Source organism: Propithecus coquereli, unplaced genomic scaffold, assembly GCF_000956105.1.
Source record: "Propithecus coquereli isolate 6110/MARCELLA unplaced genomic scaffold, Pcoq_1.0 Scaffold181, whole genome shotgun sequence".
NCBI classification, from domain to species: Eukaryota; Metazoa; Chordata; class Mammalia; order Primates; family Indriidae; genus Propithecus; species Propithecus coquereli.
Window position 1 is genome coordinate 1,892,608 of NW_012142857.1, and position 15,899 is coordinate 1,908,506.

Below are 15,899 nucleotides of genomic sequence, written 5' to 3' on the forward strand. Positions count from 1 at the left end.
GAAATCAAACTTAGGAAACCAATGTCATGTGCTAAAAGCTCTATTCAAGTCAGAGGCCCTAAATGATTTAAAAGAAATAATATTAATTTTGCAAAGGAACAGCTAGAAGGTTGCAGAGCAGGTTGCCTTACTGATCCCCCTGTCCCCCCTCAGACTGTCTTGGCTGTGACCCCTGTGGAGGGAGTTGCTTATATGCACATTCGTACTTTTATCTACGTATCTTTCACTTCTTCGTGTTTTTATTAGTATTTCTATGATGCTTACATAGACTTTGAAATACATTTCCAAACACAATCTTATTTTCTAATGTGAACATAATTACCAGTGTTATTTATGGCAAGTCCAACCCAATACACTTGAGAAATGTCCGTGCCATGCCTCTCGCCCTGCAGGGCAGCCATTGCAGCTGGGCTCCAGGGCTACAATGCCACCCTGCTGGGACTACTCATAGCTATCTTTTCGGAGAAGGGAAACTATTTCTGGTGGCTGTTACTCCCCGTATCTGCTATGTCCATGACTTGGTAAGTTGTACCTGGGTTTCAAAATGCCTTTTTAAAATAAATTATGGGAGGAGGAGGGAATGGGAATTATTGTGTCATGGGTGCAAAGTTTCAGTGTTGCAAGACGAAAAATGTTCTGTGAATGGATGGCGGTGACAGTTGTGCAACAATGTGAATGTCCTTAATGCCATTGAACTGCACACTTAAAAATGGGTACATTTTATGTTATGTGTATTTTACCACAATTTTTTAAATAATAACACAATTTTTATGTGTACTGGAAACAGAAACAACCATTCAAAAAGATGTGTGTTTCCTTACAACCAGGCATTATGTCTGAGCCCCTGCAGCCCCTCCAATACCTTCCCCGCAACCAGAGGTTCCCAACACTGGCTGCACACTGATGCCTCCTGGGGGGTGTCAACACACTGATGCACATGGCCCCACACACCTCTCAGCCCCCTTCCAAGATTCTGATGTAATTGGACTGCAGTGTTGTCTGGGTATTAGGAGTTTTCAAAGCTCCCCAGGTGATTCTAAAGTACAGCCAAAGGCTGAGTGCCATGGCTCACACCTGTAATCCCAGCACTTTGGGAAGCCAAGGCAGGAGCATCACTTGAGGCCAGAAGTTTGAGGCTGCAGTGAGCTATGATCTCAACACTGCACTCCAGCCTGGGTGACAGAGCAAGACCCTGACTCTAAAAGAAAAAAAAAAATTATAGCCAAAGTTGAGCCCCACTTTCTCCATCAGTGGTTTGCACATTTGAACACTATTGGGATCACCTGGAGGGCTTGTTAAACCACAGAAGTTTGCTACCACAACCCAGGTTTTCTGATACCATCCACCTGGGGTGGGGCCTGGGAATTTGCATTTCTAATGAGTTCCCAGGTGATGCTGATACAGCTGGTCCAGGGACACCCCCATCCCCTTCAAAAATTTTTTTCTACTGAATTCAAAAATCCTACAAAATAGTTTCTCTGCTGGCATTGCCTTAAATCCTTTTTCTGGAAGCAAACATTTCCTTTGTTCTAATTTGTACTTAGAATATAAAATATTAGCATGCACACAAATGAGAAGCATCTGCAGAAGGGCCACCCACCCTCACTGCACCCACAGGTACCTGTGTGGAGCAGGACCTACCTGTAAAGCCAGCTTCCCCAGGAGGTGACTTGGGAGCTGCTGTGAAGGATATGTTCAAGGGCAGGAGACCTCGCCTGTGGGTGCTCGCTCACCCCCTCCCCTGGTCCAGGAAATCTGGAGATCTGATCTTAAAGTGATGGGGTCCTTGATTGGGTCAGTAAGTGAGAGCCACACAGGGGCCTGGGGACCTTGTAATCCAACCCCCCAGTTTACAGACAGGGAAACTGGGGAGAAGTGTCTTGCCTAAGGTCACACAGTTATCAACAGCTCAAGTATGCAAACTCTGTCCCCAACTGTAAGATCTTTTTCCTCCAGCCCACACCACCTGCCTCCTTCCTTGAACAGTTTCTCTTTTCCAAAAATATTATTAGATATACTAAAGACATGCAGAAATGATGTATGCCAAATTCAGGGTGGTTGCCTCTGGTGGGGAGGAAAAGGCATTTGATCAAGTGGAGTTACCCAGGGGGCCTTAACAATATAGATATTTTATTTTGTAGATCTTAAGTGCTTCAGAAATATTTTGAAAACCTTGGTGCATAAGGCAATCTGAGCAACTCCAGAGTATAATTTTTCAAAAGCCAAATAAGCTAAGAGTTGATTTTTTACTTTATGTAAGAATTATTGTCTTGACAGTAGGATTTATCCCAGGATTTTCCTTCTGTGGGAAGTTTGCCAACACAACACTTTAGGGACAGATGAAACAAAGCCCCTCCATAGTACAGAGATGTGGTTTGTCAACCTGGCTTGTCACATGCTCATTCTTCTTCTCTGTTCTTTTTTAGTCCAGTTTTCTCAAGCGCGTTGAACTCTGTGCTGTGCAAATGGGACCTCCCTGTCTTCACCCTCCCTTTCAACATGGCATTGTCCATGTACCTCTCGGCCACGGGACATTACAATCCATTCTTTCCGGGCAAACTGTTCACACCTATAACCTCAGTTCCAAATATCTCCTGGCCTGACCTCAGTGCCCTGGAGGTAAGATACATTATCATCTCACATTTCCCCCCACCTCTGGAAGGTACCCAGTGGCCCCTGGTTAATTGTCCATGGGTATCAGAGTCCCCTAGATGTTCGGCTGTAGGGTGGCCTTTCTGCCTTGATCCTGCCATCTAAAGCATTTGTTCTACTTCAGAGTTTTTGGATCTATGGGATTTTTTTTTTTAAATGACTATTTGGTCAAAGCTAATTTCCCCCCCTCCTTTTTTTCTAATTATCTACAGTGCTAGCTCCAAAGAACTGATGCTCACTCTCAGAGCTCATTACGGAGCCTCTCTAACCTGCTTTTTCTTATGGTTGATCTCATAGAATATGTACAATAATCTAGGGCTCTCAAGCCTTGGTAGGCATCAGAATCACTTGGGGAGTTTTTTAAATACCAAAGCAGGCTTCATCTCAGACCTCTAAATCATAATCTCTGGGGGTTGGGACTTGTATGAACAAACTCCCCAAATTGTGGTGCAGACCAGAGTTTGAGAACCGTTGTATCACAGGTTGCATACTATGTAGCTCTTCACAGATGGGCACAGAGAGATCACACGTAGTTTTAAAAACCTGGTTAATCCAAATCAAATTCCAGCTCTTCCTGTTGGTACTATTTAATAAATCTGTTTACAGTTTCTTTATTATTAAGAACAAGAGAACACTTGAAATTAGAAGAAAACCAAAAGAAACCTTAGCTTTTTAATGGGCAAAATACTGGCTCTCCTGCTATCAGATTATGAAACACCTTCTCTGCTGAGTGGTCAAAACATATGAGGAACTCAAGTAGCCTTTTCTTTAACTTCTTGCCCAGAAAATGATTGGGAGCATTTGGAAATAACTCAGAAGGAAAAATCAAAGTTTTATTAGAACTACCCATGACAAACAATATTACAACAAAGCATGAAACTATCTAGAACTGCACTGTCCAACACAGGAGCCATTAGCCCTGGATGGCGATTTAAATTTAGATGTAAATGAGTTAAAAATTCAGTTCCTGAACCTCACTAGCCACACTTCAGATGCTCAATAGCCACACGTGGCAATTACCTACTATATTGTACAGCACAGGATATAGACTACTCCATCATCTCAGAAAGTTCCACTGGATGGTGCTGATCTGGGCAGTGAGGTCTTGTCCTTCTCACCCTGAACCACCAGCCTGTCACCAGCACATTTATCAGCCATCTCACCCAACCCCCCATCCCATGGCTACTGGAGGGATAGTTCTGCTGTCAAGTTCTGACATAAAAGCCGTCTTCGCCAAGCTCCCTGGTCAATTAATAGAAGAAACAGGAGATGACCTTGTGTAGACATGAAGGCCCAGCATGGGCTGGAGGAATTTAGAGCCCATCTTCAGGCAGAGTCGAAGTCATGCTGTGGTCCACTGCACTGAGCAAGGACCAAGCCAACAAATGGAAGCCAACGGTAGACTCAGCCTAACACAAGAACGCAGAGGACCCTTCTCCTCGTGCCAAGGCTGGGGCTCCCTCTGTCAGAGTCACTGCCTCCAGAAGGTCCTTGCTGGGAGGTAACACGTGACCTAGAAATGGAGAACTGGGCAAGACAGGGGTGCTGGACAAGACATCTTTCAGTAAACAGTCTTGGTCAAGAAGAAAATGTCCTGGGTAATTATGCCTATGCTGGCCCTACCAAAAGTTTTGTTATAAAGAATGATCATTTGTTAGCTTAAGTCAAACCCTGTACCTTCCTGAAAACTGCCATCCTGTGAGCACATTAGGTAAATTCAGTCTTCAGCCAGAGAATAGAATTGTGACATTTGCGTGTATTTTTTTGTTTTGAGGCCTGATTGACAGTTATTAGGAAATGGAATAAGCAAAAGATGTTTTGGCTTACTACACATTCCACCTAACAACAGAAGGGTAAATATGGCCTTGATTCATGAACTTGCCAATAATTGCTTCCACATCGTAACTAAGATAACCCAGCTTCAGGTCTCCAGTCTTAGTGTAAGCAACAAAATTGCACAGCATTAATAGTAATAATATTTCTATTGAACATGGGGATGCACTGATGGATTGCCCTCAGCACCGATGGACAGTTGAAAGCAAAAGAAGTGTCAGCTGTGCTCCCAGCCATCCTCAGCGGGAGGCGTGGCAGCTCCCCACAGCCAGGAGCAGTGAGAGCAAACTGGGAGCTTAGCAGTGACCAAGACCGAGTGTCAGTGCAAGCAGGAGAGCCAGTGAGCAGAGGGAGAGTTTCAAGAAGGCGTGTTTACCATGCGCCAAGGAAGGGCTGATGTATCTCTGGGGATAAGGATGAAGAATGACTGGGATTTTTCTGTAATCAAAGAGACAGAATTTTTTAAAGTAGTAACACTGATCTTGGAAGATGAGGCATGTTAAATCTAAAATTACATTGTACAAGTTTGTGGGTGTCCTTTAGGTTCCTGTAGAGTTGTTTTAGTGGCCTCATTTTTTAAATTTCCTTTGCAGTTATTGAAATCTGTGCCAGTGGGGGTTAGTCAGATATATGGCTGTGACAATCCGTGGACAGGGGGCATTTTCCTGTGTGCCATCCTACTCTCCTCCCCACTCATGTCCCTGCACGCTGCAATCGGGTCATTGCTGGGCACAGTGGCAGGTAAGCATAAGATCCCTTACCCAGTACTGAGCACCTCCTCCGTCCCATGCACTGTCTTGGGCATCTGTACTCCAGAAGTGTCTTGAGGTCTCTGCTTCCTAGGGACCAATGGGAGCTCTCCGCATGCTTCCCCCTGCCCTCCAACCCCACCAGACTCCTTCCAGAGCATCCTGCTTTAGTCTCAAGTTCTGCCCCCTCCTGTCTTGCTTAATAGGACTCAGTCTCTCGGCTCCATTTGAAGATATCTACTTAGGACTCTGGGGTTTCAACAGCTCTCTGTCCTGCATTGCAATTGGAGGAATGTTTGTGGCCCTCACCTGGCAGACCCACCTCCTGGCTCTCGCCTGCGGTGAGTATCCCACGCATCTTGCATCTCGGGGTAGGGTTGCTCATGACTATGGGATAAAATCAAAAACAAGCAGTAACAAAGGACTGAGTGAGAAATTAGGGCAGGGATTCCAGTTTGGGCCCACTTGCTACCTATGTAAGTGTGTGAACAGGACAGTGACATCCTCTCTCTAGGAGTATTAAAGCCACCTCAGCCTACCTCGCTGTGAAGACAGGAGCCTGCTGTGTCATATTAACCATTCTAAAATATGTATGTTTTGGGGGATAAAAACTTGGCTTGTCCTGTGCTCTTTATACTAACTGTTTAACTCCAAAACCTCAAAGGAAATAACTCAGGCTAAATACAGAACCTTGTCACATGCAGAGTCACATGTGGCCCTTGGAATCACATTAATCCAGCTGTTCTAAAACTTGAACATGTATCAGAATCACCTGAAAAGCTTGTTAAATCACAAATTGCTGGGCCCCATTATCAGTTTCTGATTCAGTGTTAGGGTAGGGGGAAGAATTTGCATTTCTAGTAAGTTCCCAGGCTGATGCTGCTCTTCTGGGGACACATTTCGAGAAGCGCTGCGTTAATCCTTTCTGATCCCCAGTATTCAAGCCAGACTCAGCCTCTCAGAGCTAGAAGGCATTCTGGAGACCTCCACTCCACCCTTTTCATTTCACTGTGTGTACTGAGGCCAGAGAAGTCAAGGGACGTGCTGACGGCCATCTGGTCAGTTAGGGACAAATCCAAACCTGGAATCCACTTTTTCCAATAGCCCCCAGAGTGACTCCCACTACACTCCTCTGCTTCCCTGTACACTCAGGCCCTTAGGCTAAAACAGACCTCATGTAATTTGGATCTGAAAAGCTAGTGGATTGCCCAAGCTGGTTACAAAGGGAAGCTTATTGGCCCATAGCCTCTGGCATTCCTAATTCAATACAAGTCAAAGCATTTAAGATAGTATTCTGGAGTGGAGGGAATGACAATCTCTTGGGGACAAAAGTGTGAAAAGGTTAGTGGAATGCGGAAAAACTGTTTCTAATCTGGTGGGAATATATGTCTAGAGTCCATTTATCACCAGATTAATCAAGCCGAAATATCTGAGCAGTTATTAAAATGGTGGGTCACCGCCAGGCAGGATTTGGAACGGATTCCTACATTGGCAGGAAAGGGGATGGGACCAAGGGTTTCTAAGACCTCGTTCAATTTTGACTTGATGCTCTAGCGAGGTTGGCAAAACTCAGGTTGCTCTGGTGTTGCCATTTCGATGTCATTTTGTCAATCTTTTCACAGTTACTCAGCTCTTTCACCTGATAGTTCTGTCGAAACTTCGTGCTCATTCTCCTTATTTGTTCACAGGCTTAGGGCAAAGGACAGGGTTAAGGACAGATTCTGTAACCACCTGAGCACAGCTGGATTAGAATCTTTTATTCCACAACCTGCCAGCTTTATTCTGAGATGGGTTTGGGGTTTGAAACCTTTGTTTGGGGTGCATGGCCTTATTTTTTCCATAGGCAGTAACGGCAAATATGTACCAAGCACTCGGGATACAGCCCAGACAGCGCTAGGAGGAGTGAGGGGTGTAGAAGCCTTAGGTCCCCTGCGGTTCCTGCGGACAGAGTGCCACAGTGGAGAGGAGAAGCCAGGTGAGGGAGGGAGCCCACGGGAGATCATGCCATCTTGGTAGCTGAACAAAGAGAAATCTACAGTACAGGACTCTGGGGGAACACTACAATTCAAAATCATCGAGAGCCTCCTGGCTTTTCCATAAATCCTAAAAAATGAGAGGAGGGATTCCATTTGGTGGAAAGGATGGTATGTACAGGCCAGCACAGGGACAGCCTGAGTACATCCCTTAGGATCAAACAGAAACCATTTTGGGCACAGGAGGTGTTGGTGAGGTTTTGACAGACCGTGGAGAGGGATGAAGCCAAACATGTTTGCAGATGTGTTTCCCTAAAGAGGGAATATCCTTGTTATTTTCTTAGTTATAGTATTTTCTTATTTCTTTACTATTTTCTTAGTTATAGAAGCAGTACAGGTTTATTATATGAAACAAAACAAAAATTCAATCGGTATAGAAAAGCGTAAAGCAGAAAGTGAAAATACTCCATCCTACCCCCAGGTAGAACTTTTTTGCCTACCTTTTTTAAGGACTCTTGTGATTACATTGGGTCCATTCAGATAGTGCGGGATGATCTCCACCTCAAGGTTTTTAACTTAGTCGCAGCTGCAAAGTTCCTTTGGCCGTGTGTAACAACCCACAGGTGCTGGGATGAAGACATGGACATCTTTGGGAGGCCATTATTCTGCCTACCCCACTACCCTCCTTTGGATAGATCTGATTTCTCTAGCAGCATAGCATAATGGTCAAAGCAGTGTACTGAACTAGTTAAGAGCTCAGACCCTGGTGCCAGGCTGCCTGGATTTATATATCCCAGCTCTGCTACTTAATAGCTTTATGAACCTAAGCAAATGGCTTAACTCCTCTGTGCCTCAGTTTCCCCATCTTAAAAAATGGGGGTTACAGCATTTACCACATAGAATTGTTCGGAGGATTCAATGAGCCAATGTGTGCATAAAGCACATAAAACATAAGCAGTGTCTAGCACTTGGCAAGCACTACTTAAGGGTCTGAAAGTAACTTTCTCTAGTGGCTTTGCGTAACTTATTAAGACTCGAGCTTGTTTATTTACCCCTCTTGACTTCTTAAGTTTATCAATACCTATATCTCCCCAAGTATGACTGATAGCTTAGCCTGCTTGTCTTCCTCTGGGAGGACCTGCCCCCTAACAACTACTGACACCGTTGATACTGTGCACAATTTTTATTTTGGATTTGTTGTAAGTAAATGCCTTTATTTTTTGGTACTTGTTTATTTAGGCAACCATAAGGTTTACTATTAAATAGCTTGCTTAATCACTCTTACCCCCCATAGCTCATATTAACCTGTGTCTCTGTGTCTTCTTGCTGGATTCCTTCTTCAGAGAGGGTTTCCAAGAAGGTTTTCCGAGATAAACCTTCAAAGACCCTGAATGCCGGAGAACATCTTTACCTCATTCTTATTTAAATTTTAGTTTAGCTGGCTGCAAAACTCTAGATTTAACTTTTTTCTCTCAATGCTTTGAAAATTGTCTTCAAACACTATTCCAATGTCTTCTTAAACCCCAAATTACTATTAAGATGTCTGAGAAGAATCTGATTCTTGTTAGGAGTGATTTTGTTTTTCTCTCTGGACTCTTAGAATTTTCTATGTGCATATGAGACAATTTTTTTCACTATTGTCTGCCTAGATGTGGGTTTTTTTCCTTTTCAGTGCTACTAGGCACTCAATTCCTCACAATGTGAGTGCTCATATCTTCCTTAAAGCTGAGATATTAGCAGTGTTTCATTTCTCAAATCTTTTCTTTCCAATTATTTTTCCCTCTCCTTCTGGGACTTCTAGTATTTGAATGCAATACTTTTATGTTGATTTTTTTCATAACTCTTGACTTTTTCTTAATATTGTCCATCTCTTTCTCCCTTCATGAGGCCCTAAGTTGATCATTCTTTGGCTCTAGCCATTGTGCTGTTCACACCATCTATTGAGTTCTTCACCTCCGATTCATTAATTAAGCTCTATCAACTGTAGGTTGTTCAGTCTGTTGCCCTTCTTTTATGGTATTTGCTCTCTTCAGATGTCCCTGAAGCTTATGTTTACTGAGGATATCACCTGTCTGGGTGGTGCATCTCTGAGTGGGGAGTGGAAGCCCAGGGCTGAGCTGGCATCTCTCCTGGTGCGTTTGAGGAGTCAGGGGAGGCGGAGGAAGTGCTACATCACAGGGTGTAGAACCTCTTGCTCAAGGCAGCGGAGATGGCCAATGTGTAGGTACTTCATATGACAAATGCCCTCTCGCTGGGAGAAGTTCAGATGGTTTCTAGTTCAGAGCCATTACCAACAGTGCTGCAAGAAACATTTTTGGTACAAATATCCTTGTGTACTTTGTACAAGTATTTCTGTAAGATATATTTCCAGAATCCAAATTGATAAGTCAAAGGAAATGCCAATTTTAATTTCCGTGGATGCCAAATTCATCCCCAAAAGGGCCATACCAGTTTCCACTGCTACCAAGTGTGTGACAGTGCCCACCTGGTCCCCAGTGGTTGCTGTCAGAGTTTTTAATCTCTGCAACATGAATGTTTGGGACAGACCTCCAGCCCCTTCAGAAAGCAAATGTCACATGTAAAATGCCACAGCAAGTTTCAGCTTGTCCACCTCACCCTGAAACTGCCAAACAAAAGCCCAACCTTGACAGCCGAGGTAAATAAATAACAGGCATTTATTACAGAGCTATTATTTTATTAGGTCCAAAAGTTTTTATCAGGAAGTGGACTTAGAAAACTCTGATAGAACCTGGCAGTGCTGCCTTCCCAGCCTCTAAACCAGAAATTACATGGCCAGAGAATTTCTCAGTGTCATGGTTGTATCAGTAGAAGCTGTAAACACATTATGTATCTCTTTTGAATGGTTGGGTTATCAGAGGAGACCTCACATGTGGCAGTTGGTTGGAAGGAACATTGTCCGTGAAAAGCTGAAATCCAGCCTCCCCTTCAGTACTCAAGGGCCTTTTCTTTCCCTCAGCTACCAAAAACGCTGTCAGAGTCATTGCCTACGAACTGCCCATGGTGCAGAATTTCCTCTCTAATGTAAGGCTTTCCCAGCCCTACTCAGCAAGTATGAATTGATGGGTACCGACCGTTAACTAGTCTGACACTTTTATTGCGGAGAGAAAAGCAACTTAGAATAGGAGATCACTTCAAAACAACGAAACAGTATGAGACATGAAAGTGCCAAAAGTGAGCCTTAGAAATGTAACAGGTGTTTTTCTTTTATTTCAAAGTATTACGGGGGTACAAATGTTTTGGGCTACATGGATCGCTTTTATAATGCTTGAGTCATAGTTATAAATGTGCCCATCACTCAAATAGTGCTCATTGTACCTATTAGGTAGGTTTTTCCCTCCCCACCCTACCCCGCTTGATTTCCATTAAGATTTACTTCCCTCTGTGCACATGTGTGCTCATCAGTTATGTCCAATTTAATAGCAAGTACATGTGGTGTTTGTTTTTCCATTCTTTAGATACTTCACTTAGGATAATGGTCTCCAGTTCCTTCCAGATTTTTGCAAAAGGCATTAAATCATCCTTCTTCATGGCTGAGTAGTAACCCGTGATATACATATACCACATTTTGTTAACCCATTCGTGAATTGATGGGCACTTGGGTTGATTCCACATCTTTGCAATTATGAATTGTGCTGCAATAAACATTCAAGGGCAGGTGTCTTTTTGATAAAATGACTTCTTTTCCTTTGGATAAATACCCAGTAGTGGTATTTCTGGATCAAACAGTAGGTCGATTTTTAAGTTCCTTGAGGAATCTCCATACTGTTTTCCATAGAGGTTGTACCAATTTGCAGATCCACCAACAGTGTATAAGCATCCCTTTCTCTCTGCAACCATGCCAGCATCTATTGTTTTTGGACTTTTTAATAAAAGCCATTCTAATTGGGGTAAGGTGATATCCCATTGTGGTTTTGATTTGCATTTCCCTGATGATTAGTGACATTGAGAATTTTTGCATATGTTTATTAGACATTTGTCTATCTTCTTTTGAGAAGCTTCTGTTCATGTCTTTTGCTCACTTTTTAATGGGGCTGTTTAATTTTTTCCTTGCTGATTCGCTTGAGTTCTTTGTAGACTCTCATTATTAGTCCTTTATTGGAGGTACAACTTGTGAATATTTCCTCCCGTTCTGTAAGTTTTCTGTTTGCTCTGTTAATTAGTTCCTTAGCCATGCAGAAGTGGAACAGGTATTTTAAAAGGAGCAATGATAACAAGATCTCCTGTGCTCAGGAGAGGTGTTCTGGCAGAGCTGGTCCTCAAGAGAGCAGGGATGGAGTGTCCCTGGTGCTTAGCAGTCAATAGTTGTTGAATGAATTAATTAAATTCTTAAAATGAATGAAATTGATTCAATCAACTAGAGAAACTTTTCTAGCCCAAGCCATGAGCACCCTTCTGTTCAGAACAATATCTCAATCCCAAGGTGAAAGGGATGAGTTTACAGCTGCTGTTTGTAGAAATACATGATCTCACTTGAGATTCATCACCTCCCTGTAAACCAGATCTTCAAGTTGCCTTTTTACAAATAATGAAACTAGATCCTGAGAAATTGAGTGATTTGTTTTACAGCAAATAAGATGACAGAGCTGGGATATGAAATCAGTACTGTTTTCAAAGACCAGCCCTTCCCACTAGCATGAGACAATTCAGCTAGGAAATAATTCATTATGCTGTTGAGTAAGTAACACCAAGATGAAAAGAAAAAATATTGATAAAAGGACAGAAGTCTGTATAGTTAAGTAAACAAGGCTCACAGAGTCCATCCCACCTTTTCCTGGTGGGAAGATAGCTGATGTGATTTCTCGCCAAACATGAAGACTAGACGGTGAGTGTGTAACAGTGAGCTCTGGTGGCCTAAGTGGCTGTGTGGCCAATGTCTGAAGGGCATTTTTCAGGCTGTCCTTGTGCCACCTAAGGGCTTCCCTGAGCCTCCTTAGGCCCCCTCTTCAACCAAAACTGAGGAATTGATGATTAACTAGTTGAGATCTTTGTTTTTGTTGTTTTACATTGAAAGTGGTTTTTTTTTTTTTTTTGCTCACTCAGTATAAATAAAACCATAAGATGTTTATTCATTGACATTAATAGTATTTGGAAAAATGTTATTTTGGGGAGGAATCTCAAGTTTATGTTCAGTTTCTGCTGTTCTCTAAGTTGTCACCTTCCTAGCTTCATATACCATAGGTTTTTGGGTTTTTTTAGTATAATGTGCTGCCGAAGTGAGCACCATACCATGATCCTTTGTAGCTGTGAATTCTAACCATCGGTATGAGAATTCTAGAAGCAGTCAGATTGCATAGAAACTATACTAGCTCAAGAAATATTCATAAGTTTCATTTTAATTCAATTATGCTTGGATAAAACAAGAGGGAAAAGTATTTGCCATGGATGGCCTTCCCTTAAATATTAGCAGTAACAACAAAATAGTAACCACAAAAAAATCTACCATTATTGAGCCATTACTGTGTGCTAAACACAAACATTACTTCCTCTCATGCTCACACCAACCTCATGAGAGAGAGAGATTTTTATCACTTCCATTGTACAGGGGAGGAAATGGAAGCTTAGAACAGAGTCCACAGAGCAGGTTGTAGAGCCAGGATTTGAACTCAGAGCTGCCAGCTCTAGGCTCATGCATGTAACCAAGGTGCTAGGCTACCCAGTAAGATGTGGAAGCATCCGTTCCTGGGGGGTTATGTTGGAAGGCATTCTTTCCTGTGATTAAAAGTGCATCTACCAAGCATTCTTCTTTCCTCTTTTTTGTAGCCCTGTTCACCGCCTACCTCGGAGTCAGCATGGCAAACGTAATGGCTAGGGTGAGTTTGCTTTAATCTCACTGTATAATTAGCATAACTGACCAGCTTTCAATTACGTGGAAAACCCTCCTGAAGCCCACCGGGTGGTGTCCAGTGGCAGGATCCATAGCCGGGGTCGGCACCACCCTCCTTCTCTGGCCTCCCTTCCAGCATCGCAGTCAACTTCAGTCCAAACTACAATCACCTGGCGTGTCACAAATGCCAGATTGCTAGGTTTAGGGAATAATAAATCTTAGGGTGTATAACATATCATCAAGTTCATAGTCTAACTCTGAGTGATAAGAAGCTGACTTTAGAATATCTTTTACTTAAACTGTCTATATAACAGTTGAGAAATCAGGAGAGGAACAAGATAATTGGCTAACGATCCAGATGTTGTTAATCTGTTCAATAGTTTTTCATACCTCTTGTCTTTTAGTAAATCCCCAGTTATCAATAAGACTTATTCAGACCCAGGTCCTGGCTGAATTACTAATATTTAATAGCTAAATTATTTTCCTATTAAGTGCTACCTGGCACTCTTTCTCCTTTTCAGCCTTGTATTCTCGCCTCTTAACCTCCTTCCCCTCCCCTGAGAAGCCCAGTCTCCCTAACTCATCTCTCAATTCCCTGAACTTTTCCTCACCTGCCATTGCAGGGGATGCAGGGCCAGTTCTGACAGCTTAGTCCATGTTGATGTGGTCATGGCTGCTAAAAGGTCAAAGCAGTATCTAGCCCTCTCAGAAGCAGCATAGAGAGTTTGTCTGGGAGGTTCCTTATGGAGACACGATGTCTTTATGGTGGAAAGCCGAAGTCCCATTGCAGGCATGCAGGATGGGGAGTACATCAGAGCATGTGGGGGCCTTCATATTTCAACAAAGAAGATTTACAGGCATCTGCCCATGGCCAGAATGGGCAAGCTACACAACGCTCAGCTAGGGAGACTTTGAAAAACACAGATTCTTAGGCCCTGTCCCCTGACATTTCTGATAGAGTAGGTCTTCTAGGATGCTTGACCACCTGTGTTTTTTTTTTTAAATAACTCCCCCAGATGATTTGCACGTGCAGACTAGTTAGGGTACTCCTACACTCCATCACACCCCAGGGTCCATGCCTAGGGCCAGAGCTAACCAATGGTATATGCTCAGAATTGTGTGAGTTGCCATGGACAGCACAAAGAAGGACCTGCCCTCAAGGAACTTAGTGTCTGTTTGAGAGACACAGTGGAAAAAAGCAAAGCAAGTGAGCAAGACATAGACTGGGCAGGAGTCAGGGTCAGAGAGGTCACTATAGGCTGAACTAGTCAGAGAAGGCCTTGTGGATGTGATGAGTGGTCAGGGACCACTAGCAGTTTGCAAGTGTCATCTCCACATGTTCCAAGTGCCGTCTTTGCACAGCCAGGGTAGGGTGTCTGAATGTATGAGAAGGAGGGAAAGACATGCAAGATAGAGATATAACTGGCCACCCTAAAGATTAGATGAAAATTTTCAACTATTAAATGCCCTGAGATTTTAGACTCAGTCCCCACGAGCACAAGCAGGGTCCAGGGCAATATCCCAGTGATTCATCCCCCTGGGCTGAATGGGAACAAGGGGGCTGCTCTGTGCAGCTTAGCTTTCAGATGGGCTCTCAAAGGAGCATGTGTCCTGTCTCTTCTTCCCCAGGTTGGATTGCCAGCTGGTACTTGGCCTTTCTGTTTGGCAACACTACTTTTCCTCTTGCTGACCACAAAAAACCCCAACATCTACAGGATGCCCCTCAGTAAACTCACTTATCCTGAAGAAAACCGCATCTTCTACCTACAAATCAAGAAAAGGATGGTTGAAAGCCCTTTGTGAGAAAAACCCCTATCTACAGCCATGGTCACAAGTCATTTCTGACTGACTGCTCCAGTTGACCTCCAGGGTCCCAGCAAAAACAACTTTCATGCTAACCCATTGGCATCCTGTTCTTACGCTCATGTTGTATTTTTCTTTTCAACTCCAGGAATATCCTCAAGCATGTGGGAGCCACATTCAGGTGATGTGCTCCGGCATGGAATTTTAAACCCTAGTGGGGGGTTGACGCTAAGACTGCAATGTACGTAAAGTCAAAATGCTCCAACAAAAAGAGGAAGTGAGACCAGAGCTAATTATTGATATTTATTGATATTCTTGGTGTTTAGTTGGCTAGATGATGTTCACAGTATTAAAAATTAAGCTTTATAAACCAACTAAGCCTTATGGAATTCACAGTCAGACAATCAAAGTCAACCCACAATTCTCAGATCAGCAAGTCTGGCTTTTTAAAATCAATGCAAGTTACACATTACAGCTAGGGTCAACATCACTGGGGTGCGGGCTGATAGCTGAGGTTGTTGCCCACTTCCTCCCCAGAATGGTCTCCATGTTGTCCCTAGTGTATGTGACATTCTCTTCCAGGAGACAGTTGGGATTTTTTCAGACTGAGAGTGACAGGAGCAGAAAGGGATTTTGTCAGTCACAATTACTCTGTCATTTTGCCACTTTGTTTGGAGATGCAAAGGATTTTTTTTAGGTAGAGATTTTTTCTTATGAAAAAGGATTTGTTTTCAATGAGATAAAATAAGAGCAGTTCCTGGCCTAACCAGTTCCTAGACATCTAAGAAAGGTTACATACTGTATTTACGAAATACTCAGCTTAGCTATTTTTATTTTAACTCCTAAATTGATTTTGTAGATGCCACAAATGCATAGAATCATCGTCAACCTGCAAGGGCCCTTTAAAGTTACATTTTTAATTCATTTGAGAGTGGAATGTCTCATAAAGACTAAAGGTTAAGGTCAGACTGCTTATGAGTGCGATTTTTAGAAATCAATGAATTTCTTACTTAAAAAAACTTATTATTTTCTGCGCACTCACAA

The 15,899-nt window shown here is 43.0% G+C and overlaps 1 protein-coding gene across 1 annotated transcript in view; it reads left to right on the forward strand.

Moving 5' to 3' along the window:
• SLC14A1 (solute carrier family 14 (urea transporter), member 1 (Kidd blood group)) overlaps window positions 1–14,933 on the forward strand; it is a 21,483-nt gene extending 6,550 nt beyond the window's left edge. Inside the window, exons 4-9 of the mRNA XM_012642655.1 lie at window positions 393–521; window positions 2,427–2,619; window positions 5,079–5,226; window positions 5,441–5,575; window positions 12,989–13,038; window positions 14,682–14,933. Of these exons, the coding sequence (XP_012498109.1) occupies window positions 393–521; window positions 2,427–2,619; window positions 5,079–5,226; window positions 5,441–5,575; window positions 12,989–13,038; window positions 14,682–14,855 (829 nt within the window). The 3' untranslated portion in view covers window positions 14,856–14,933. The remainder of the gene's footprint in view (window positions 1–392; window positions 522–2,426; window positions 2,620–5,078; window positions 5,227–5,440; window positions 5,576–12,988; window positions 13,039–14,681) is intronic.
• Window positions 14,934–15,899: the final 966 nt, after the last annotated feature.